The sequence below is a fragment of the Hyla sarda genome, chromosome 1, assembly GCF_029499605.1.
Source record: "Hyla sarda isolate aHylSar1 chromosome 1, aHylSar1.hap1, whole genome shotgun sequence".
In the NCBI taxonomy this organism is placed as follows: domain Eukaryota; kingdom Metazoa; phylum Chordata; class Amphibia; order Anura; family Hylidae; genus Hyla; species Hyla sarda.
In genome coordinates, this window is record NC_079189.1 from 85255085 (window position 1) to 85281235 (window position 26151).

At 42.7% G+C, this 26151-nt stretch overlaps 1 protein-coding gene across 2 annotated transcripts; it reads left to right on the forward strand.

Annotated features, from left to right (window-relative positions):
• Positions 1–1012: 1012 nt before the first annotated feature.
• On the forward strand, positions 1013–25765 carry TMEM33 (transmembrane protein 33). Of its 2 annotated transcripts, none has more exons than XM_056557120.1 (8): positions 1013–1114; positions 7695–7750; positions 12409–12503; positions 16230–16417; positions 17253–17320; positions 21825–21958; positions 22833–22916; positions 24955–25765. In XM_056557120.1, exons 2-8 carry the CDS (start codon positions 7706–7708, stop codon positions 25082–25084), a joined length of 744 nt encoding a protein of 247 aa, XP_056413095.1. In that variant the 5' UTR covers positions 1013–1114; positions 7695–7705; the 3' UTR covers positions 25085–25765. The 2 variants fall into 2 exon arrangements, with proteins under 2 accessions (XP_056413095.1, XP_056413099.1); XM_056557124.1 differs by lacking the exon at positions 1013–1114 and adding an exon at positions 1788–1882.
• Positions 25766–26151: the final 386 nt, after the last annotated feature.

Here is a 26151-nt window from a genome sequence, read left to right on the forward strand (position 1 = left end):
GAACCCCTGCCGGTATTACACTGGCACAGCCGCCATTTTGCCCACACTGCAGGAATCTTTATTTCTACTTCTATTTAGTGCAATATGCTAGGAGTTGTAGTTTTGGTTTGGGGCAGGTGCAGAGCCATAGGCTGTATCGGGGCATGCTGGGAGTTTCGTAACTAACAGCAACACCCAAATTTAATAAAAAGTTATCAAAAATTCCATCAAAACAAAAGTGATACCATTAAAAACGGCAGATCACAGCGCAAAAAATGACCCTATAACATCCCCGTATACGGAATAATTATTAGAATTATAGGTATCAGAAGAGGGCAGAATTTGGGCCGCATATGTATTGTATCTCTTACATCACTTTCTGTGATGTCACGCATGTATAATTAATTATGCTAATTAGTATGACCGGTATTTTTTTTTTTTGCAAGAAAGGTGGCAACCCTATATGGAAATGTAATTTGTATATGGTATACGGCATATCTATCATACACATTGTATAATATATACTATACATATATAAGTCTTTTGCAGCACTACAGATATAATAAGAAATACCACTGGTGCCAACGTCCACAGCTCGATGACAACTCCACAGATATCCACACAAGGCGCAGCACTCCATGTGACAGGAGATAATAAACTACACGAATGTTGATATGTTGTGCTGCGCCCTTTTGTGTGTGTGTGTGTATGTATATATATATATATATATATATATATATATATATATATATACACAGTGTATATATATATATATATATATATATATATATATATATACACATACACTCTGCCCCTACTACCTGAATGAATTGCTGTCTACATCACTACCTAAGCTGAGCCGTATCCCCGTCCCATAGTGGGTTGCTTCACCTCACATGACTGCATCCACTATGCGGAAGATTCTAGAACTGTCATCCCGTCTTTTTCATTGGTTCTTCACCCTGCCAATCACCGTGACGTTCTTAGTTTTGCGACCGGTCTCGCCACACTTCTGTCGTGGAGCCACGCCTCTCTTTCGTCTTTCCCTGCAGTCATTGGCTGGGCTACAGGTGACGTCATTGGGTTGCTGTCGCTACCGGAGGAAGAAAGTGTCCGCTAGAGACCAGTGTGTGCGGTAAGGAGGGGTACCGGGGGCACGGGGTGGGCACAGGAGACCGGTGGGGGGCAGCATAGTGCGGGGGTGACCGGGCTGTGTGCTGCTGGGGAGTGTATGGCGGCGTCCTGTAGAATGAATGGGAGCCATGATGCTGGAGGCCTGAGCTGTCACTGCATCCCCTGTGTGTAGTGAGGCTGGCTGTGACATTGTGTTACATTGTGTTGTATGGATGTTGTCCACAGCCTATACACAGCCTATATTAGGCAGAAGTGCACTAAAAATCAAAGGATTCTTCCGGGAACTAAAACTTATCCCTTTATCAACAGGATTAGGGAAAAGTGCCTCATTGTGGGGCGATGACCGCTGGGACGCCCTAAATTCCAGCCAGGCCAGGGCCCTCCTTCATAGATGAACACAGGTGACAGGACCCCCATCTTAGCTGATGATTGGCTGAGCAGACTGTCACTTGTGCTCATCTTGGAAGGTGGGGGTCATCGTGCACTTAGGATAAGTAAGTAGCAGGGCCCTGTACAGAAGATTGCGGAGGGTCCCAGCGATCAGACCCCCCATGATCAGACACTTATTACCTGTGGATAGGGGATAAGTTTCAGTTCCCCGGAAAGCGCTTTTTTTAATTAATATTCTAATTAGGGTGTTTGGTGCACTGGGGGTGTTACTTTACCTCTAGGTGCACTATTTTGCCTGCTCTCCTCTGTAACAGCGCCTCCCCTTGGATAATTTATAGTCCGACTGCTAAGACCCTCTGTGATCTCCTGGATGGGAAAGGTGAAATTCTTTTTTTTTTTCTCAATATGCCCAGTATTCCGCTATTAATGAAATACACCTTGCCGCTGCTGCCGTAAATTTTGCGCAGCGTCAAATACGCTGCGTATACGCCCTGTGGGAACGCACCCTTAAAGGGGTACTCCGGTGCTTACACATATTATCCCCTATCAATAGAATAGGGGATAAGATGCCTGATCGCGGGAGTCCCGCAGCAGGGGACGCCAGTGATCATGCACGCGGCACCCCGTTTGTAATCAGTCCCCGGAGCGTTTTCGCTCCGGGTCTGATTACGACCGACCGTAGGGCCGGCGTTGTGTGACGTCAAGCCTGTGCCCCCGTGTGACGTCACACTCCGCCCCTCAATGCAAGCCCACGGGAGGGGGCGTGACAGCTTAGTTCACTTTCACTATTACTTTGGATTTTAATATGTTCCATTAAAGCCTTACTTTTATCCAGGATAGCCCAGCCCCCCCCCCCCCCTCCCCCTCCCCCTCCCCGCAGCACCATTGCGGGGGAGCAATCCACTGTGGAGGTAGCCAGAGGGCTTACCTCTGCGTCATTGGTGTCTGTGGCTCTTCATTGGATTGAGCCTGGCTAACCAGGCCCCACCAAATGAGCACAGATCACACAGATCAATAAAGTGTGGAACTCCATTGATCTGTATGAAGAATCAAACGATTCCTCCTAAATGTACCCTAAGGGGACTAATAAAGTGTGAAAAAAGGTTAAAAAACACCCATCAACCCCTTCCATGTTAAAAGTTTAAATCACCCTCCATTTCCCATTTTCCATATAAAAAAAAAGAAAAATATTTGGTATCGCCACGTGCGTAATTGTCCCAACTTTTAAATTATGTTTCTGATCCTGAAATATAAAATGAAGCATAAACGCAAAAAAAAAAGCAAAAATTGCTGATTTTGATCACATCCCCAAAAAAAGTAATAAAATAAGTACCAAAAACATGCATTTTTGGTTTCAGTTTTGAGGCAAGCGTAGCCTAAATTTTCAGTTTTGTCCCAAAATGTACCTTTCGGTGCATCTTTACTACACTGCTCACAAAAATAAAGGGGACACTTAAACAACACAATGTAACTCCAAGTCAATCACACTTCTGTGAAATCACACTGTCCACTCAGGAAGCAACACTGATTGACAATCAATTTCACATGCTGTTGTGCAAATGGAACAAACAACAGGTGGAAATAATAGGCAATTAGCAAGATATCCCCAATAAAGGAGTGGTTCTGTAGGTGGTGACCACAGACCACTTCTCAGTTCCTATGCTTCGTGGCTAATGTTTTGGTCACTTTTGAATGCTGGCAGTGCTTTCACTCTAATGGTAGCATGAGACGGAGTCTACAACCCACACAAGTTGCTCAGGTAGTGCAGCTCATCCAGGATGGCACATCAATGCAAGCTGTGGCAAGAAGGTTTACTGTGTCTGTCAGAGTAGTGTCCAGAGCATGGAGGTGCTACCAGGAGACAGGCCAGTACATCAGGAGACGTGGAGGAGTCCGTAGGAGGGCAAAAACCCAGCAGAAGGACTGCTACCTCCACTCTTGTGCAAGGAGGAGCACTGACAGAGCCCTACAAAATGACCTCCAGCAGGCCACAAATGTGCATGTGTCCACTCAGATGGTCAAAACAGACTCCATGAGGGCCCGACATCCTCAGGTTGGGGTTGTGCTTACAGCCCAACACCGTACAGGAAATTTGGCATTTGCCAGAGAACACCAAGATTGGCAAACTTGCCACTGGCGCCCTGTGCTCTTCACAGATGAAAGCAGGTTCACACTGAGCACCTGTGACAGTCTGGAGACGCTGTGGAGAATGTTCTGCTGCCTGCAACATCCTCCAGCATGACCGGTTTGGCGGTAGGTCAGTAATGGTGTGGGGTGGCATTTCTTTGGGGGCACGCACAGCCCTCCATGTGCTTACCAGAGGTAGCCTGACTGCCATTAGGTACCAAGATGAGATCCTCGGACCCCTTGTGAGACAATAAGCTGGTGCGGTTGGCCCTGGGTTCCTCCTAATGCAAGACAATGCTAGACCTCATGTGGCTGGAGTGTGTCAGCAGTTCCTGCAAGAGGAAGGCACTGATGCTATGGACTGGCCCGCCCGTTCCCCAGACCTGAATCCGATTGAGCACATCTGGGACATCATGTCTCGCTCCATCCACCAACGCCACGTTGCACCAAAGACTGTCCAGGAGTTGGCGGATGCTTTAGTCCAGGTCTGGAGGACATCCCTCAGAAGACCATCCGCCACCTCATCAGGAGCATACCCAGGTGTTGTATGGAGGTCATACGGGTGCGTGGAGGCCACACACACTACTGAGCCTCATTTTGACTTATTTTAAGAACATTACACCAAAGTTGGATCAGCCTGTAGTGTGGTTTTCCACTTTGATTTTGAGTGTGACTCCATATCTAGACCTCCATGGGTTGATAAATTTGATTTCCATAGATAATTTTTGTGTGGTTTTGTTGTCAGCACATTCAACTATGTAAAGACGAAAGTATTTCATACAATTAGTTCATTCATTCAGATCTAGGATGTGTTATCTTAGGGTTCCCTTTATTTTTTTGAGCAGTGTATTTACGGCAGTATTTCTGTTTTCAATTTACAATATGTGAACATAGCCTGAAGCTGCACTATCCTTTTTCTGCAGACATTTCCAGTTTTTCCAGTGTGTTGTAATCTTCAGAACCCACTTGGGATTGTGTGGGCAGTCACTCCCTCTGTGTGATGATGATGTCAGACAGAAATAGACACATTGGGGGAGATTTATCAAAACCTGTCCAGAGGAAAAGTTGCTGAGTTGCCCATGGCAACCAATCAGATCGCTTCTTTCATTTTTGAATAGGCCTCTTTAGAAATGAAGGAAGCAATCTGGTTGCTATGGGCAACTCAGCAACTTTTCCTCTGAATAGGTTTTGATAAGTCTTTCCCATAGTTTCTAGTGAAAAATAGAATTTTTTTTTTATATAAGGTCACATGTTACATTAGTGACTTATGTGCACTGTATCCTCAGTATAGTGTATGTTCTTTTCATATATACTTTATCTGTTACACAATGTACAATCCTTTAAATGGGCGTCCACAGTGCCTGTCCATGTGCTGCCGCCCTTTCTGTGTTAATATTCATTTCAAGATGATTCTCACTTAATTGTAGCTGTGGTGAAAGTTATTAAAGAGGTGCTCCAGCATTCTAAAGCTTAGAGCCGGAGGCCGGGACTGTGACATCAGACACGCCCCCCTCATGACATCACACCACACTCCTCCATTCATGTCTATGGGAGGGGGTGTGTCATAGACATGAATGGAGGGGTGTGGCCGTGGCATCATGACCACTGCTGCAGGAACCCGGCGTTTGTTTAGCACTCCAGGTGCTGCCGGAGATCGCGGGGGGCCCCAGCAGTGGGACCCCCCCATGATCAGACATCTTATCCCCTATCCTTTGGAAAGGAAATTTGATATCTAGCAGCAGAGTGCCCATTTAAATAGGGCCGATACCCGTTATTTGCATCGTATCGGGGACTTGTCTAATGTCCCCAATACCAAAGCCGATACCTGGTGGAGTGCTCCGCTGCTTCTCTGATCCGCATCATGCCGTAGCCCTGTTCTGCCGTGCCCTTTACTGCTGCTGCTCCATTCTGCCGTCTGCATTATGTTGTCTTATGGAGGAGCATGTGACACACACGTCACTCCACCTCCTCCCCTGCGCCCAGCGTAACGCTACGGAGGAAGCAGAGTGACGTGTGTGTCACATGCTCCTCCATAAGACCACATGATGCAGACGGCAGAACGGAGCAGCAGCAGTAAAGGGAGCGGCAGAACGGGACAGCGGAGCGGCGGCAGGCAAGTAAGCAACTACAAGTGGGGTCCTCCTGGCTACAAGGGGGTGGGTCCTGCTGGTTAAAAGGGAGGTCCGACTGGCTAAAGGGGGGGGGTCCTGCTCTCTAAAAAGGGGGTCCTGCTGGATACAGGAGGGCTGATACAAATGTTTACAGGGTAGGCTGCTGTCTAATGTCTGCAACTATCTATACTACTTACAAGGGGATACTACCTATTATTAAAGACAATCTTACAGCAGAGTCACCTGCACTAACTTAAATTTATAGGTAGATGCAGGTGACCCGGTTTCTACCACTGCTCAGCATGTGGTCATAGGTCTCACCGCCAATGCAAATTCCCTGTTCTGTCCAATGGAGAAGAGAGAAATCTTGGCTCATACTACAGCAGCCGCCTCCATTGTACACAACAAGGAACCCACATATCATACGGTAAGCAGCGCCAGAAACCGGGTCACCCTGGTGTCAGATTCCCTTTAAAATAAAAGTACTCATACTTGGTATCGGCAAGTACTAGAATTAAAGTATCGGTACTTGGTCTTAAAAAAAAAAATGGTATCGGGACATCCCTACCTTTTAAATATTGTCCCATTCATAGGACAATGCTGATTTTTTTATTTATTTATTTATTATTATTTTTTCATTCCTAAAGAATGAAAGCAACTGAAGTTTTTTTTAAAAAAATGCCCTACTAGATAAGTTTCTTCAATGACCTGAAAAAGTAAACACATTAAACAAATCATACACCGGTTACATCATAAGTAGTAACTTAAGTTGTAACATTATGTAACCGGTGAATGATTTGTTGACTTTTTTGGGTCATTGACCGCATTTCCTGAACTGATAATCTCATATATAATACATAAGTAAACTAAAGAATTCTTTAGTAGGAATAATTTCATATGGTTCAAGAACCTCCCACAGAAACGTGAACTGTTTTACAGCCTGACTGGTTTATTAAAATATATATTAAATTACTTAAAGGGGTATTCCTAGCTAATGAAGTGATGGTATATTGCTGGGATTTTTCCTCACTGTATAGTCTTAGGGGAGGTCATACTGCTCCTGAGAAAGAAGCCGTGGTGCTGATTTAGCGCTGTGACCCCATTCACTTAGGGATCTGTATTGTAACCACCATTCACTTAAATGAAGCTGTGCAGGGATCTGTATTGCTGTGCTGCATAGTGGGTGACTGGGTGTCATTGTCAATGGGCCACAGAGATGAATCATTGCTATGCTGGCTACATTCTCAGGATTAGTGGGGGTCGCAGAAGTTGGGTCTCCACCAATTGTAAAGTAACGGGTGATCCTAGTGATATGCCATTGTATTATAAGAAGGAAATGCCCCTACAGCGTCTAATCACATGTACTGTATTTGAAGCTGCAGATTTTATGCTGCAGCATTCAATGCAAGCTACTGTAAATGACTGAACACAGCTTCAAATCTGCAGCATCAAATATACGTAGAATACTGTAGGTGTGAATAGACCCACAAACTGCAAGTATCATAATCCAGTGATATGTTAGATCACCCTTTCATGACCATTAGTGTACAGAGAGGTCGGGGGGGGGCTGTCGCGGTGGCGGTCGCGGCAGGGGAGCGGTGGCAGTGATAGTTCTCAGGACCCCTGGACAGGCAGGGGGAGAGAAGCGGGTGGCGGTGGCGGTCTATGGCACCGCAAAAGCCACTGCAGTGCATTGATTTAAAGCGCCCGCTTTAAATCAATGATCTGCAGCGGTGTCGTGGGGGGATAAATAGCCGATAACTTATACCGAAATATCGGTATAAGTTATCGGCTATCGGCCCTGACCTCCACCGATTATCGGTATCGGCCCTAAAAAAAAGATATCGGTCGATCCCTAATGAAAACCTTTTGACTTATGTTTTTGACATATCAGAAATGATAGCTACAGCACTGGTAACTAACATTTACAATAATCTTACCTATCTATTACAGATTTAGCGGACATGGCGGACTCCGTCCCTAACAACGCTCCTCAGGCAGGAGCAGTGGTGAGTAGATGTGTCATGGCTACACTTGCACACATACGTACCCTTGTCGGTAGTTCTCTCGGTATTGGCGGCAAGAGTAGCACTGCTTGCAGTAATATTTTTGCTGTGCCAACTATGAAACCCCAATGTACTGTGGTGTAAGTCAATGGGTTCCATGGGTTGCGGTATACAACAGATGTGGCCCAGCGTCGTGTCTTATGGCATCTGGTGACTGATTCACAGATTTGTATAACAATATGGGCTGTTTTAGTTTTGTGACCTTTGTTTGCTATCACCTCAGTAAATAAAAGCTGCCATTAAATATTAACTCTTTCCATTCTTTAGTACTCCCCAGCACATTCCAGGAGGGGGTTTTCAATGAATACATTGTCCTCAAATAGCTGTTGTCATTTTATGGCTTGTTCTTCTTCCTTATTTCTTACCAGCAGTCACTGTAACATAGACTATAGTATATACAGTCATGGCCGTAAATATTGGCACCCCTGAAATGTTTCTAGAAAATGAAGAAAAGGATTGCAGTAGCACATGTTTTGCTATGCACATCTTTATTCCCTTTGTGTGTATTGGATGTAAACCAAAAAAGGGAGAAAAAAGCAAATTGGACATAATGTCACACGAAACTCCAAAAATGGGCTGGACAAAATTATTGGCACCCTTAAGTAACACTCACTAAAATAAATGTTTACCCTTATGGTAAATAAAAAATATTTCTAATATACTTTGTTTAAAAAAAAAAAAAAAAAAAAATAATGAAGTTTTCTATGTTTTATTTGTGCTTAAAGGGTAGCTTCCACCATCCTATTTTTTATTTTTTTTTGCTAACCCGTTCCCTCCTCCTAACCCCCCCCCCCCCCCCCCCCCGCATGCACCGTTCCCTCATTACACTTGCAGTTACTGCAGAGTCCGGCAGCGGGCGTGCAGGGACAGAGGCGTCGGCGGCGATGTGCGGGAGGAGTGGCCTCCCAGCCAGTGGCCGGGGAGCCAATGCACTCACTCCCGCCTGTCTGATTGACAGGCAGGGAGCGAGTGCAGCGTAACTGAAAAAGGACTGATTGCCACTCCAAAATCAGTCCTTTTTCAGTGGCCGGTTTTTAAATGTAAATTAAACCTTTTTAATGAAAAAAAAATAAAATAAAAGTATATTAGAGATATGTTGTAGTACATAAGTACTACAACATATCAAAAAATTAAGTTGGTGACAGTGCCCATTTAAAGGTGTGATTTATTTTTTTTATTTTTTTTTATATTGCCCACACCTGTTACTTGCCCCAGGTGAGTTTAAAGGAGCATCACATGCTTGAAACAATCTCTTATTTTTCCACAATTTTGAAAGGGTGCCAATAATTTTGTCCAGCCCATTTTTGGAGTTTGGTGTGACATTATCTCCAATTTGCTTTTTTCCTCCAATGTTGGTTATGTTCCAATACACAAAAAGGGAATAAACATGTGTATAGAAAAACATGTGCTACTGCAATCCTTTTCTGTGAGAAAAAAACACAATTTTCTAGAAAAATTTCAGGGGTGCCAACATTTACGGCCATAACTGTATGTATGCATTTCCAAGCTTTACTTATCCAATAGTGCATTAAACAACTGTGTCACCATATTATTTATTTTTATAAATAAAATTATTCTATCAAGATAAAGCATTTCATTTATATATTTACTTTTAGGACAATGTAGTTTTAATGTTATTTATTAATAAAGTGTGTACTGGGGGCTGCCATTGCTGTAGCCTCTTTGTGGTGTGTCACTTCACAACGCCTACACAGTTGCTTTATGGCAGGCACAGGGCATGAGAAAGTTAAGACTAAGAGTGTCTCATAGAAAATTGTGGACTGCTTACTGCACATGTGCATAGCACAGGCTAGGTGAAATTTTCTTGAAGTCCATGAGGAGCAGTGGCCTATCAAGAGACATCTAGTCTGTTCTTTACCACTATTCAGACACCAACAAAATGGTGACAGTGGAATTGGAAAAAACTATAAATAATAAATAAACCCCTCCCTCTCCTTTTGCACATAGACAGAGGAGGAAGGTAGACAGGCGAGGTATATTTTGTAGAAGACAGACAAGTTCCTTGCTTTTACCAGATTCCTCATGTTAGCTCCCTCTGCTGGTCAACAGTGAGAGATATTACAAGTTATTTAATTTTTCATATTTTGTGACAAGTATATTTTTTTAAATATGTCCCCAAAAAATTATTTAACCTCTGAAAAAAAAATCACATTTAGTGACACATTCCCTTTTAAATGGGCACTGTCATGAAATCAAAAAATTGATATGTTGTAATACTTAAGTACTACAACATATCTCTAATATACTTTAATTAAAAAAAGTGATTTTAAAACCGTTTAAAATCACTTTTAAATTCGGCCACTAGGGGTCGCCCTCCTAGTGGCCGAATGCATTAGGCAGTGACGTCACTAATGAATTTCGACTCGTTGAAGCCTGGCAACGAGTCAGAATTCATTCACTGCGGTGCTCGCTTTGAAAGAAGAGGACGCGCGCAGGCTCCCTGGCAGGCCCCGACTCCCGGCGACAGGTAAAAATATCTATGTTGTGTCTGCTTTCAATGTGTTTTTGTGCTTTTGCGGGGGGGGAGGGGAGGGGGGGTAGTGTGTTGAGCGGCACATCGGGGCCAGGGGGGTTGCGGGCTGCGCGGCGGGAGCGGGATGTGCAGCCATTCACCTATACAGTATGCCTCCAGTTGTTTCCCCACTACAACTCCCAGCATGCCCTGACAGCCAATAGATGTCAGGGCAAGCTGGGAGTTGTAGTGGGGAAACAGCTGGAGGGACACTGAATAGGTGAACTAAGGGGGGGTGGGGAGTGAGTTGAGCGGCGCGACGGGGGGGGGGGGGGTTGCGGTCTGCGCGGCAGGGAGCGGGATGTGCACAGCGATCACAGGTACTGTTTTCAGCTATACAGTATGCCTCCAGTTGTTTCCCCACTACAACTCCCAGCATGCCCTGACAGCCAATAGATGTCAGGGCAAGCTGGGAGTTGCAGTGGGGAAACAGCTGGAGGCGCCCTGTATAGGTGAACTACGGGCGGAAGTGTCGGCACCAGCAGGCATCAGTGACGTGGTGCCTGCTGGGGAAGTCTGCCTGGTGGTGAGCACACTGTCAGGCAGACAAAAATGCATTTTTTAATATGTGTAAAAAATTTAAAATAAAATAATAATATGCAGGGAGGGGATTAGGGATAGATGGGTAATAGGCAGGGACAGAAAAAAAGAAAAAAATTGATGGGGGGGAGCTACTCTTTAAAGGAGTATCTCACTTCATTCAATTCCTGCTTGACAGTAAACAGGTCACAAAGTGTCCTTTGGCAGGATCACGCAGCGATCAGCTGTAAGCTGTGGGACAACCTGGACAATAACTGTTACGTTTCCCCGTGGGGTCACCACATGCAAATTAAAGGGGTACTCCCATGGAAAACTTTTTTTTTTATTTTTTTTTTTTTTAATCAACTGGTACCAGAAAGTTAAACAGATTTGGAAATCGCTTCTATTAAAAAATCTTAATCCTTCCAGTACTTTTTAGGGGCTGTATACTAAAGAGAAATCCAAAAAAGAAATGCTCTGATGTCATGACCACAGTGCTCTCTGCTGACCTCTGCTGTCCATTTTAGGAACTGTCCAGAGCAGGAGAAAATCCCCATAGCAAACAAAAGTACTGGAAGGATTAAGATATTTTTTAATAGAAGTGATTTCCAAATCTGTTTAACTTTCTGGCACCAGTTGATTTAAAAAAAATAAAATAAAAATAAGTTTTCCACGGGAGTACCCCTTTAAGGCATTACATTGTGCCCATTTATATCTCTGGGTTGCCATTGCAATGCAGGACATGACAACTAGAGATGAGCGAACTTACAGTAAATTCGATTCATCACAAACTTCTCGACTCGGCAGTTGATGACTTTTCCTGCGTATATTAGTTCAGCTTTCAGGTGCTCCGGTGGGCTGGAGAAGGTGGATACATTCCTAGGAAAGAGTCTCCTAGGACTGTATCCACCTTTTCCAGCCCACCGGAGCACCGAAAAGCTCAACTAATTTATGCAGGAAAAGTCATCAACTGCCGAGCCGAGAAGTTCGTGACGAATCGAATTTACTGTAAGTTTGCTCATCTCTAATGACAACCCCTTTCCACTCTGGCCAAAATACAAAGATAAGACTTTGTTCGCTCAGTTCTGTTCACCAACAAATGAGATATCTTCAGCCATGTCATTTTTATCATTAAAGGCATATCGTTAGTTAAAACGCTTATCCCTCTATACCCAAGTTTCCCAACCAGGGTGCCTCCAGCTGTTGCTAAACTACAACTCTCAGCATGCCCGGTCAGCCAAAGGCTGTCCGGGCATGCTGGGAGTTGTAGTTTTGCAACAGCTGGAGGCACCCTGGTTGGGAAACACTGCTCTATACACTATCTGGAGCACAAATAAATTTGTATAGTTTTGATGCATAACTCGCATCAATAAAATGAATATGATAATGTGCATAACATCTTATGAATATAATAATCAAATAGTTTTTGGCCTATATTAAATAAAATCTTCTTCATAAAATGGTGACCTCGTGAGTGTAAAACGCTAACATTTCTGATTGAATAACTTTATAAGGAATGATAAACGATCTTTTCCATTCTCTTCTACAGCAATTCCTGATGGCCAATAAACTGGACTCGGCCATGTGGCTGTCTCGGTGGTTCACAGTATACTGTTCGGCTTTATTTATTCTTCCGATTTTAGGGTAGGTTACTTTTTATGCTTTGTAAAATCTTCCTTAGATACATTAAAGTGTGAGGATTTTTATTTTAGGAGCAATAATAGAAAAACATATTTCGAGGGAATTCATATTATCCAATGTGGCCATGAAAGCCAGTGTATCTGGTCTATAAAAGTCTGTAGGGGAGATAAGAGAGGCCCATACACCTTAGACCAGTGGTGTCCAAACTGTGGCCCTCCAGATGTTGCAAAACTACAACTCCCAGCAAGCCCGGACAGCCGTTGGCTGTCCGGGCTTGCTGGGAGTTGTAGTTTTGCAACATCTGGAGGGCCACAGTTTGGACACCACTGCCTTAGACTAAGGCTGGGTTCACACTACGTTTTTGCCATACTGTTTTCAATCAAGAATACCGTATGGCAAATAAACGGATGGAACAGTATGGAAAAAAGTAAAACGTATGCGTTTTTAAACAGTATACTGTTTTTAAAAGTGCATACAGTTCCGTCAGTTTTTATAAAAAAAAAAAAAAAAAAACATCCATTTTTGAAAATGTTGTCCATTTTTAATGGGAGGGGTCTTGGGTGGGGACTTTAGGATTCAAATGCGCATGTGCAAAGTAAAAACGTATACGTTTTTCCCGTATGGAACCGTATACATGTGCGTTTCCCATTGACGTCCATGTTTAAAAAAAAAAAACGTATGCGGTTGCACCACGGTTTTTAAACCGGAGTCAAAACCGTGATTGACCACGATTTTGTCTCCGGTTTAAAAACAGTACTGCAACCGCATAATTTTTTTTTTTAACATGGACGTCAATGGGAAACTCACATGTATACGGTTCCATACGGGAAAAACGTATACGTTTTTACTTTGCGCATTTTAATCCTAAAGTCCCCACCCAAGACCCCTCCCATTAAAAATGGACAAAATTTTCAAAAACGTATGTTTTTTTTTTATTTTTTATAAAAACTGACAGAACTGTATGCACTTTTAAAAACAGTATACTGTTTAAAAACTTATACGGTTTACTTTTTTCCATACTGTTCCATCCGTTTTTTTGCCATACGGTTTTCTTTAGGAAAACGGATTGAAAACCAGTATGGCAAAAACGTGATGTGAACCCAGCCTAAGGGTTATGTTCACATTACAGAATTCAGCAAGAAAATATTTGTCCCCGAAACCCTCTTTCTACTCTATAGTAAAATGGAGCAGAAATGATGCAGAATTGGCACTTATTCTTAGAGGAATATAGTGTAGAAATCAAAATCCCATTCACTTAATGGGCTTTTACTTGTGGTTTATGCTGGAAAAATGAACATGTTTATTGTTCCACCGGAATATGGATCAGTGTTGGATACATCTGTGGGGAAATTCTTCTGTGTACACAATGAGAAGTGTGATGCAAGGCGGAATCTGCGCTGAATTAAACACAACATTTTGGACAGATTTTCTTTGGGGTGAACTAGCCCGAAAGGTGTGTTCGACTGTCTAAAGCAGTATTTTTCAACCAGGGTACCTCCAGCTGTTGCAAAACTAAAAGTTCCAGCATGCCCAGACAGCCTTTGGCTGTCTGGGCATGCTGGGAGTTGTAGTTTTGCAACAGCTGGAGGTACCCTGGTTGGGAAACACTGGTCTAAGGTGTATTGTTCTCCTTCCTAATGTATGATGTTGGTGGAAAGAAAGATCGGCTTGTTGGGTTTTTACTACCCGACCCTATTAATCTGGGGGAGAGAGGACGCTACCAGAGCTGTCTGGCTGCATCTTACCCCTCCTGATAGAGGAAACACGAATGTTTGGCTTCATTCATGTGAATGAAAAGGTAGGGAGAGTTAAAGGGGTACTCCACTCCCCTGCGTCCGGAAGTTTATTGTTCCGGATGCTGTGTGCGGGCTTCCGTGTTCAGGGCTGCCCCTGCCCCCTCAGGGAAAGTGTATGGGAAGGGGGCGTGACGGCCATTGCGCCCCCTTTGCATAGACTTTCCCTGAGGGGGTGGGCGTGACGTCACGAAGGGGGGCGGGCGTGATGTCACGAGGGGCAGCCCTGAACACGGAAGCCCGCACACAGCGTTCGGAACAATAAACTTCCGGACGCTGGGGAGCGGAGCTTCCGACACAGGGCAATGGAGTACCCCTTTAAAGCGCAACTGTCATGAACTCTGGGTGCTATAACCTGCACACAGCCTTTGTACTGTGTGCAGATGGTGTGTACAGCATTGTTTTTATCTTTGCAGGCTTTTATCACCCCAAAAAAATGCTTTTGATCACAGCCACACCGAGTCGGATAGGCGTGGCGCGAGGTACGCTATTCCCTGCTGCTGCCACGCCCACCCCCTTGTGTCAGCGCTGGGACCACTGTGTGTTTGACACACAGGTCCTAGCGCATGCGCCCTTCAGCTCATCTAACGTGCGCGCCGTTGGGTGTTATCCAGGCAAGCGCTCTCTCCCGCTGCCGTCGTCTGCCTCCTCAGTACGCCTGCGCAGTGCTAGAGGCAGAGAGCGCGCTTCCTCTCTGTCTCTAGTACCAGGAACGGTCCTGCACGCGCAGGCGCACTGAGGAGGCAGGTGGCGGCGGGAGTGAGTGCTTGCCTGGATAATATGCGGCGGCGCATGTGCTGGGTCCTGTGTGCCAATCACACAGCGGTCCCAGCGCTGACTCGGGGTGGGCGTGGCGGCGGCGGGGCATAGTGTACTTTACGTCACGCCTATCCGACAGTATGTGGCTGTGATCAAAAGCATTTTTTGGGGTGATGAAAGCCTGCAAAGATAATGTGAAAACAATGCTGTACACACCATCTGCACACAGTACAAAGGCTGTGCGTAGATTATAGCACCCAGAGCTCATGACCGAAGAAGCATTCAGCTGACACTTATTGAAAAGTGTGGATGGATGGATGGATGGATGGATATACACACACAGGGTGAGATTTATTAAAACCTGTCCAGAGGAAAAGTTGCTGAGTTGCCCATAACAACCAATCAGATCACTTCTTTCATTTATCAGAGGCCTTTTCAAAAATGAAAGAAGCGATCTGATTGGTTGCTATGGGCAACTCAGCAACTTTTCCTCTGTATGGGTTTTGATAAATCTCCCCCACAATGTCTACCATGTCATATGCCTTGACTAAGAAAAATCCTGCAGGTTTAAGATGTGCCAGATGTATCAAGTCTCATACATTTCAATAAATCCAGTACATCTGTGGCCTCTAGTGGTGTCATTCTAGTACATATTCCGGACAGTGCAGATCCAAACCTATATATAACTTAAATAATCAAAACACTTAAAATAATAAAACAATTTAAATAGAAAGAAAAGAAGAAAATGTAATTAAATACAGCAAGAAACTAAAAAAGGAGGCGGAAAGGGGAGGGAGGGAGGGTAGGGGACAGTCCGCACATTTCAATGTTCCAGAGGGCACTAGGACCGGTCATAAATGCGGCGCCTCATAGATGGCAATGCATTTCCGAGCGGAATTTGCAGAAAGAATAAGCAAGTCTATTCTTTCTGCAGACTCTAGTATTGTGAGGCAGAAACAACTGCTGCAGGAATTCCGCCCTGTACACAGTGCAGCAGAATCCCATTAAAATCAATGGGACTTTGCTGCAGTGGAATTTCCAAAAAAGAATATTGCCAGTTAATTCAGCTCACAAATTCCGCTGTGTGAACATAGCCTTGTAGCGCAACATATTGATCAAAGTGAACTAATGTTTTCAGGATTTGCTGGTATTAATGTGTTTTTCCCCTCTTCTACAGCTTGCATGAAGCTGCCAGTTTTTATCAGCGTGCCTTGCTGGCCAATGCTCTCACCAGTGCCCTGCGGTTACACCAGAGGTTACCACACTTCCAGCTGAGTCGGGCATTTCTGAGCCAGGCCCTGTTAGAGGACAGCTGCCACTACCTATTGTATTCACTCATCTTTGTCAACTCCTACCCCGTCACCAGTATCCTTTTCTATAACTACATGTAAAGGTGTTAAAGACAGGTCTTAATACATATAGGTTATAAACATTCATCTCCTATCCACAGAACAGGCAGCCATGTGGGTGAGGAGGAACAGAAGACTCTGGATCCCCATATTAGAGCAATCTTACATTTATCACCTATTTCAATGTTTCCCAACCAGAGTACCTCCAGCTGTTGCAAAACTACAACTCCCAACATGCCCGGACAGCCCTGGGAGTTGTAGTTTTGCATCAACTGGAGGTACCCTGGTGTGGAAACACTGCCCTATCCTATGAAAAGATTAGAGAAACCCCTTCAATGTCTTTGATTACCAATATCTTCAACCAGATAATGTTGTGAAAGTATTTAAAGGGATAGTTCAACTTGAAACACTTAGCCTGTATCCATAGGTGTAGGGGATAATTGTCAGATATGGGGGGGGAACAATTAATGGAGTTGTTTTACACATGCACAGCCCACAACTCCGTTCCGACAGGAGACTTTGCTCCCTGTCTGTGAGATGCTCAATCCAACCCAATGAGTGTGTTTGATTTTTTTGTTTTTAGCCAGTGAGACTTACCCAGCCTTTTTCAGCTCCGGCCATTTTTGCAGTGTTTTGCGGTTAGTCATAGTCTGTCTGTACAATATATAGCTACAGACTGGGCAGCACAATACTAATCAGAAGTGTAGTGTAGGCTTGTCTGTCATTACAGCTCCAACATAAATCATATGTCATGGTCGGAGAACCATTATAAAGCATTAGATCCACTGTATCTCTTCAGAAAATGACTATAAAGTAGAATTATCTTGTATTCCTTAATATGTTTTTTTCAGTGAGCATATTCCCTGTTCTCCTGTTTTCTTTGCTTCACGCATCAACATATACCAAGAAGGTCCTGGATGTAAGTACTCCCACGTTATTAGTTACTGTGATGTGTGTAATCTCTATTATGACAGACTTCTGTAAGGGTGGGTTCACACCACGTTTTTGCAATACAGTTTTTTTTTCAGATTTTTGATAAAAAAAACGGATTCCTCAACCTGACTAAACTTTATCAAAACGTATGTACAAAGTTTTATCTGTATACGGTTTGAAAAGTGATGTCCGGTTGCATCCGTTTTTAAAGAAAAAAAACCGCATACGTTTTGAACTTTTCACTCCATTATGAATAAAGTTTCACTTGTTTGATTGAAATTCCAAGAAAAAAAACTGTGCAAAGTCAAAAACCGTATGGTAAAAACTGGATGGAACCGTACACACATACAGTTCTGTACGGTTCCCATTGACTCCCATGTTAAAAAAAAAAAAACTTATACAGGTCAATACGGTTTTTCACCTGGACCAAAAACCGTGGTAGGCCACGGTTTTCTGTCCAGAAAAAAAAAAGTAAAAAACCATGTGGTGTGAAAAACGGAGACAACCGTATGCAATATGGTGCATACTGTTTTGAATGGAAAGTCTATGGGCACAGTTTTCTGTATAGTTGCATATGTTTATATTTTTTTTATTTTTTTTTTTATAAATTTTTTTTTTTTTTTAAACCGTATCCAAAAACTGTATAGAAAATCGTGGTGTGAACCCACCCTAATATGAAGGTATGTACTCTGTATTGTGAAATATCACTACTGGGCCCGGTGCTCTTTGACCGCCGCTTCTAAAGCGAAAGTGAAAGTATCCCGGCTAGTCAGTCGGGCTGTTCGGGACCGGGTGAAATCGCGGCGTCCCGAACAGCTGACCGGACACCGGGAGGGCCCTTACCTGCCTCCTCGGTGTCCAATCGACGAATGACTGCTCCGTGCCTGAGATCCAGGCGGAAGCAGTCAAGCGCCGATAACACTGATCACAGGCGTGCTAATACACGCCAGTGATCAGCATAGGAGATCAGTGTGTGCAGTGTTATAGGTCCCTATGGGAGCTATAACACTGCCAAAAAAAAAGTGTTAATAAAGGTAATTTAAGCCCTTCCCTAATAAAAGTTTGAATCACCCCCCTTTTCCCATAAAAAAAAATAAGTGTAAATAAAAATAAACATGTGGTATCGCCACGTGCGTAAATGTCTGAACTATAAAAATATATCATAAATTAAACCGCACGGTCAATGGCGTACGCGCAAAAAAATTCTCATACCGCCCTGTACGTGGAAAAATAAAAAAAGTTATAGGGGTCAGAAGATGACATTTTTAAACGTATAAATTTTCCTGCATGTAGTTATGATTTTTTCCAGAAGTGCGACAAAATCAAACCTATATAAGTAGGGGATCATTTTAACCGTATGGACCTACAGAATAATAAGGTGTCATTTTTACCGAAATATGCACTGCGTAGAAACGGAAGCCCCCAAAAGTTACAAAATGGTGTTTTTTCTTCGATTTTGTCACACAATGATTTTTTTTTTCCTGTTTCGTCGTGAATTTTTGGGTAAAATGACTAATGTCATTACAAAGTAGAATTGGCGACGCAAAAAATAAGCCATAATATGGATTTTTAGGTGGAAAATTGAAAGGGTTATGATTTTTAAAAGATAAGGAGGAAAAAACGAAAGTGCAAAAACGGAAAAACCCTGAGTCCTTAAGGGGTTAAGGGAGGATATAAGGAAGGTGCATTGTCACCTTATATCCTCCCTTATGGGGTCTATATGTTTTATCACACGGGATTTGTAATGCATACACTACTTTACTTGTGTTATACAGTGGTCCCTCAAGTTACAATATTAATTGGTTCTGGGACGACCATTGTATGTTGAAACCATTGTATGTAGAGACCATAACTCTATGGAAACCTGGTAATTGGTTCTGAAGCCCCAAAATGTCATCCAAAAATAGGAAAAAGTGAGGATTAAAGAAAAATAAGTAGATAACTAATATAGATAAAGCAAATCCTTACATATAAAAGTAAGAAAGATCTGCTGGGAGCTGTAATCACTGTCTATGTCAGTGTTTCCCAACCAGGGTGCCTCCAGCTGTTGCAACACTACAACTCCCAGCATGCCCGGACAACCCTTGGCTGTCCGGGCATGCTGGCAGTTGTAGTTTTGCAACAGCTGGAGGCACCCTGGTTAGGAAACAATGGTTTATGTAGAGGACAGGAGCTTCTTCAGGGTCCTATACAGTACACACAGTGTCCCAAATGGAGCCACCCTTATCTGGTGTCCAAAGGAGCAGCTAACCCTGGCACAGGTAAGGAGTAGTACAGAACGTGTAGTTCCTCCCTGTACTGTAGGGGGAGCTACCAGACACCAGTCAGTCCATGTACTTCAGTAATACAGGTGATTTACCAGTAAAATGCCCATTCTGACTGGTCAGTTCTTCCAGTAATTGACACGTTTCACAGATCTGGACTGTCCGGCACAATGCTGACAGTTAAAGGGGTATTCCAGGCAAAACCTTTTTTTTATATATCAACTGGCTCCGGAAAGTTAAACAGATTTGTAAATTACTTCTATTAAAAAATCTTAATCCTTCCAATAGTTATTATTATTTTTTAATAGAAGTAATTTACAAATCTGTTTAACCTTCCGGAGCCAGTTGAGATATATGTATATATATATGTGTATATATATGTGTATATATATATATATATATATATATATATGTGTATATATATGTGTGTGTATATATGTATATATATGTGTGTATATATATATATATATATGTATATATGTATATATATATATATATGTTTTGGCCTGGAATACCCCTTTAAGGTGTGCATGTGTGCCTTTTTTTTTCTATGTCTTTTAATGGGTTTTCACTAGTTTTTGGTGTATGTCACCCTTTACTATTTTTGGTGTATGTCACCCTTTTCACCCTGTCTATTGGCAAGCGTCTGACCCTTTTTATCAGCAAAGAAGAGTGTCTCAATAAATGTTTTAATATGGGCCAGCATTTTAATATTGTCCTCTTAAAGGATTGCATGGTGATTGTATGTCATGGCCAGCACTTGATCCTTTTTTTTTTTCTTGGAACCATTGCTAAGGCCCTGTTCACACTGCTCGGAATCCACATTTATTTTTTATTTTTTTCCCTGACTTGCGCTGCATGCCCTTTATTTCAATAGGTTTTGTGTTGGTCAGTTCACACGTCTATTGTTAGGCAATGACACATCAGATGAGGATGTGGATGATTAAACATGTTTCGTGTTCTACTGGAATTTTGATATTCTTTACATACAATAGGATTAAAATAATACCCATGGTTACATGATTTTCTATTATTATACTGCTTTTAAAAAAATGTAAACTTATAATTTTTTTTTTTTTTTTTTTACAAAATAAGTAGGTTTAAAATTGCCCTATTTTGACCACCTATGACTTTCTGATTTTTCCATATACAGGGTTGTATTTTTTTACGCAGTGATCTGTAGTTCTTGCATATATGTGACATGTAAATCACTTTTTATAAAACATTTTTGGAGTGTTATGTGACAAAAAAAGCAGCACTCCTGACTTTTTTTCTTTTTTTTTTTTTTTTTCTTCATTTACGCCGTCCACTGTACGGGGTAATTAACATTATATTTTGATCGGACATTTAAGCATGCAAATTTATAGCAATTATTAGATTGCTAATACTGTTTAGCACTATGCATAGGCATAGCACTGATCAGTATTATGAGCGAGCCTCTTCTTTGGTCTGCTAGAAGGCAGACCAGGGAAGAAGACCCCAGGAGAGCGGCAGAGGCAGGTGAGGCTAGAGCTGGGCGGTATGACCAAAAATGTGCATCACTGTATTTTTGTAAATTATGGTGGTTCCAAGGTATTTACCGCCTCCCCCCCCCCCCCCCCCATCATGATGTGATGGGCGCAGCTTCCCCCCCATTATTTGGAGGGGAGAGAAGCGCTCGCAGGTGACATATGATTAGTCCCCCGATGTGGAGGACAGCGCAGCACTGGGCTGATAAACGGGGAGAGAGAAGCAGAACAGCGCCAGGGGGTGACACATGATTAGTTCCCGTATGTGGGAACAGCGCGCTGCGGCTAATAATTCATTCATTCGAGGGGGGGGGTGGCCCAACCGGTATTGCGGTATGGGAAAAATTCATATCGTGCAGGAACATTTTTTTGGTATTCGGTATGAACCGGTATAACCTAGGTAAGGCAACCTCTGTCCATCATCTTGGCTGATCATATCTCCGTGGTCATGTCATGGGCGATCTGATTGGCTGTTACAATTGCCTCAGATACCATAAGTATTGATCACACTGCTGTCTGCCATTACCGGCGGGTGCCTGGCATCTGAAGGGCATGACGCGAGTGCAGAGCCTGTGCTAGCTTCATGTATACAATGTGAATGTATGTCTTGGTGCGTTAAGTTTATGCTAAAAACTTGCAAGAGTTTAAGATGCAGAATTGTCAGAAATCTTTGCAGATATGTCTGAAATAGCTTTTCTTATTTTTACTCTCATTTCAGGCCAAGGGTGCCAACAGTATGCCATTTGTCAGATCCTTGCTGGACAAACTGAACGCAAATCAGCAAAATATTCTGAAGTTTATCGCTTGTAATGAGATCTTCTTAATGCCAGCTACAGTCTTCATGCTGCTTAGGTATGAACCTGTGATACAGACTAGAGACATACTTGTATGCTGGGGGTTCCACGTCAACATGACATAACTGTTGTGCAATAGTGAGTGATGAGTGACACCATAAATCTCTTGGTAGCCTCATTGTAAACTGCCCCTTCTTATTCTGCTCTTTCTAATGATTGCTTATACCTATGTTGATTATGCTTGCAGTACTTGTTGAGGCCCACCACAATCTCCATGAAAAACATGTTTACAAAATAAGGCCAGTTTCACAACACCATTTGTGAATCTGACACGCTGACATATCCTTGCTCTTACGGGCACAGACACCATTCAGCCCAATGGTTCGAGCGGAATCAGCTAGTGACTACATTTGGGTCATTTTTTTAGCCTATATAAGTTGTCGGACTGAAAAATATGGCTTGCAGTACTTTCAGTTCAAGCCAAAGCTTGGATACATTTTGAAAATGATCTGAACGTAGTCTCTAGCTGACTACACTTGGGCCTTTTTCAAATAAATGGGGCCTGTTCCTGCCCAAGCACGGATACATCGACATCTCATTTTGGCAGTTCCTTGAGGTATCTGCGCCTCAGAAGCACAAATTGTGATGTGAACTCAGCTTTAAAGGGGTACTCCACAGCCAGCGTTCTGCAGTAAATGTTCTGAATGCTGTTTTTGCGCTGCAGGGGTCGACCACGCCCCCTTGTGACATCACGGCCACACACCCTCAATGAAAGTCTATGAGAGGGGGTGTGACGGCCGTGTTGTGAGAGGAGCTTTTATTTTGAAAAATTGTGACCTTGTGAGCTGCTTGCGCCTCATTCTGCACATTCTCATTATATTTTATTCTGACACTATGTAGTTAACCTGTACACATTTTTACATATTTTACAGTGGACAGGGAAGTTTGTTGCAGCCTTTTATTTACTACAGATTCCTGACGCTGCGTTATACCTCAAGAAGAAATCCCTACTGCCGGTAAGAGTCAGACATTTTCCTGTTCTAAAACTTAAAGGCTTTGGTCAGGTTTAATTGTCACTTTATAAATACTACTAATTTATGATTGATTTTAATAAACCATTTGGTTTCTGCAGCTTGCATATTACAGTACTGTAAGCTGCTTATTGCCTTTTGTGCCCCTACCAGTCTTCATCCTTTTGATGACTTATTCTGCAGCCCCTTTCTCCTCTTCTGATTCTTTGCTCTACTCCTATTTAATATACATTTATTTTATTAGATTTTATCTTAGATTCGTGTTCAGGAGAGTGGAAAGAGGCTGCAGAGTGAATTGTCAGAACACACACTAGCATTTTGCAGTGTTTGATGTATTGTAAGACAATTGTCAAATGATAGAAAATAAATGTAGTTAAAAATATTGGCCTAGATGTACCAATCTGTCTGTGACAACACGGATAGACTTTAAATCTGCCCCATTCATCAAGGTGTATCGGGCTGATTGATAAATCTAGAGACTGTCAAGTGAAAGTTTACACAAACTATTTTTGTTGCTTAAATGTGCACCAGAATTTGGTGCACCTTTTTTGGCATATCTAATGCCACGCCCCTTTTCCGTGAAGCTACATACCCGTTACATTCCCCTTTTCAGACAAGTCAGAAAAGTGCTAACAAATGTAGAAAATGCATAGTAAAAGTTTTGCTTAAACTGCCAAAATTCTGGTGCATGTGCTATAGTTAAAGGAGAACTCCGTAATAGGAAAATTGGCCCCCATACTGCCGGCAGTAAAAAAAATAAACCGGTACATACCTTCCTTCGCTCCCCCAGTGCCTCCGGTAACCGGCTCCGTCCTCCGCCGCGATCCTATTCCTGGTTGCCGGTGGTCGGCGAGTCATACTGTGCTCAGCCAATCACCGGCTGCAGCGAAGTCCCAACTTGGCCGGTGATAGGCTGAGCAGCAGCGAGACGTTTTCGGTAAATTACTTAAAATAACCATCATATGGAATTTTATGTGCAAAATTGAAAGCGTTATGATTTTTAGAAGGTGATGAGGAAAAATGAAAATGGAAAAACGCAGAAATTTTTTTTTTCAATTTATTTTTTTATAACACCTTTTTCCCAAAAGAAAACAAAAAACAAAAACAATAAAACTACAACCATTTCTGTGATTTCTACACAAAAGCTTCAAAAAGCTGGTGTGAAATTTTTGATGTAAACTGGACTCTCACCTCTTCGAAAATATCATGTAAAGCAGACAATATACGTGGACACGCCCACTTTTACAAAACTGACGTGAACAGTGTAAACCGCAGCACAAAGCTCTTTGAAAATGTGGTCGATACTTTTCGCGCCAAAATTTTGGTGCGAAATTGATTTTTTTTTCCTGCAAAATTCTTTGAGAATCTCCCTCACTGTCTGCAAAACACTGGCTTTGCGGATGCCATTGTGTGAAGTTGAGACCCTTGCACTTACACTGGACCACACAATGCGGCACATTAAAGGAGAACTGTAGTGCAATATAACTTAAAGTTATAGATTGCGGGGGGGTCCGAACGCGGCAGTCTGCAGGAAGCTCCGTGTCATCCCCAGCAGGAAGCCGCAGCAGATATGAGGAAGGGGGCATGTTGGCCGCAGTGTCATGCGGGGATGGAACGCCCCCTTCCAGCATATTGCTGCTGCCCCTTACAGGAGATCGCGGGGGTTCCCAGCGATCGGACCCCTGCAATCTATAACTTGTTACCTATCCTTAGGGGATAAGTTATATTGCACTACAGATCTCCTTTAATATTCTTGACAATACAGAAGTGATGCAGTTATATGAATTTGGAGAATTGGAGTTTTGGACTTGCATAGGCTGTCATGGTAAATATTCACGCCCCAATGTGTACATCAGGCCCGTGTGCAAGTTTATTTTTATGGTGAACTGGATAACCTGGGTCACAGCCGCTCCCGCCGCGATGTCTGTGATTCCTGTAGTCCAGATTTCCTTTGAGCAGTAGTACACCGCTCCAGTGAAGACAGTGCGCTAATATAAAGTATGTTTAATCCTCTGTTTTCCAGGACTTTGTTCACAGAGCTGAGGATTATCCTGGAGCACCTTGTAATGAAACCAGCATGTCCAGACTTTGTCAGAAGATTGTGTCTCAGCAGCATTGCCTTTATAAGCCGACTAGCACCAACCGTTGCATAAGTTATTCTTAATTAAATTATACAATATGTATGTAAATGAGCATTAGCAGCTGGTATTTCTGCTCTCTGTACGATATCCAGATGGTTTACAATGACGATGATGGCGTCCACACGAGCAATGCTGAATTCTCTTCTGCCTTTTTATACATCACTTTTACGATTTCTTAGAGTGATCCCTGTGACATGTTCCCCACAGGTGAATGTAAGCCTGGCTGCTATACCCTTTCACGTGAACCTAGTTTGTACATACTTGTACAAGTACTGTCAGGAACATCCTTTCCCATGATCGCCTTAGAAATTTGCAGCATGTTGTTGTTTTTTTTTTTTTTTTTTTTTTTTTTTTTTTTTTTAAATATGTAAGCTGCAAAAAATGCACAAGGTTCGTCTGAGAATAAACTTATTTGTGATATCTAAATGTTCTAGTTTCAGCTTTTCGGGAACAGAGTAGTTTGACTGTACAAATTTATCATGGATCTGTTCTATTTCTCTCTGGTTATATAATCTCCTTTGTATGAAGATTACAATTAAAATGTACATAGGATAAGCAAATTTAAACAGTGATTTTAGAACATTTTTGAGGTCAGTAGGTTCTGAAAATTTCCAACTCAAGTGTTTTTTTTTTTTTTTTTCCCCTTTTTTAAAGTGTACACATTCAAAAGATGCAATAAAATACCTACACCGATACAACCAAATACTGGTGTGTAGTATATTGAATTCCATGTATCTCCTGTGCTTTCTCTTCCTTTGCAGTACTGATCCTATGATGACTTAGCATGACACAAGAGCAAAGGGAGTCGGTACCATCTCTGAATAAACCTGGGAGGGCCATGGGATTATTCTTCCCTCTATATTATGCTAAATAAGAAAAAGCTGATATGCAGCAGACTTTTTGATGCAGACTTGCTTGCAATAACCTACATTAATGTACAGTTTCAGCGGTATGGATTAGGGATCAACCAATTATCGGTTTGGCCAATACTATCGGCTGATATTCACGATTTTGGACGTTATAGGTATCTGCAATTACCTTGCCGATAATCCGATAATGCCGCCCCGGCCAGAGACTGC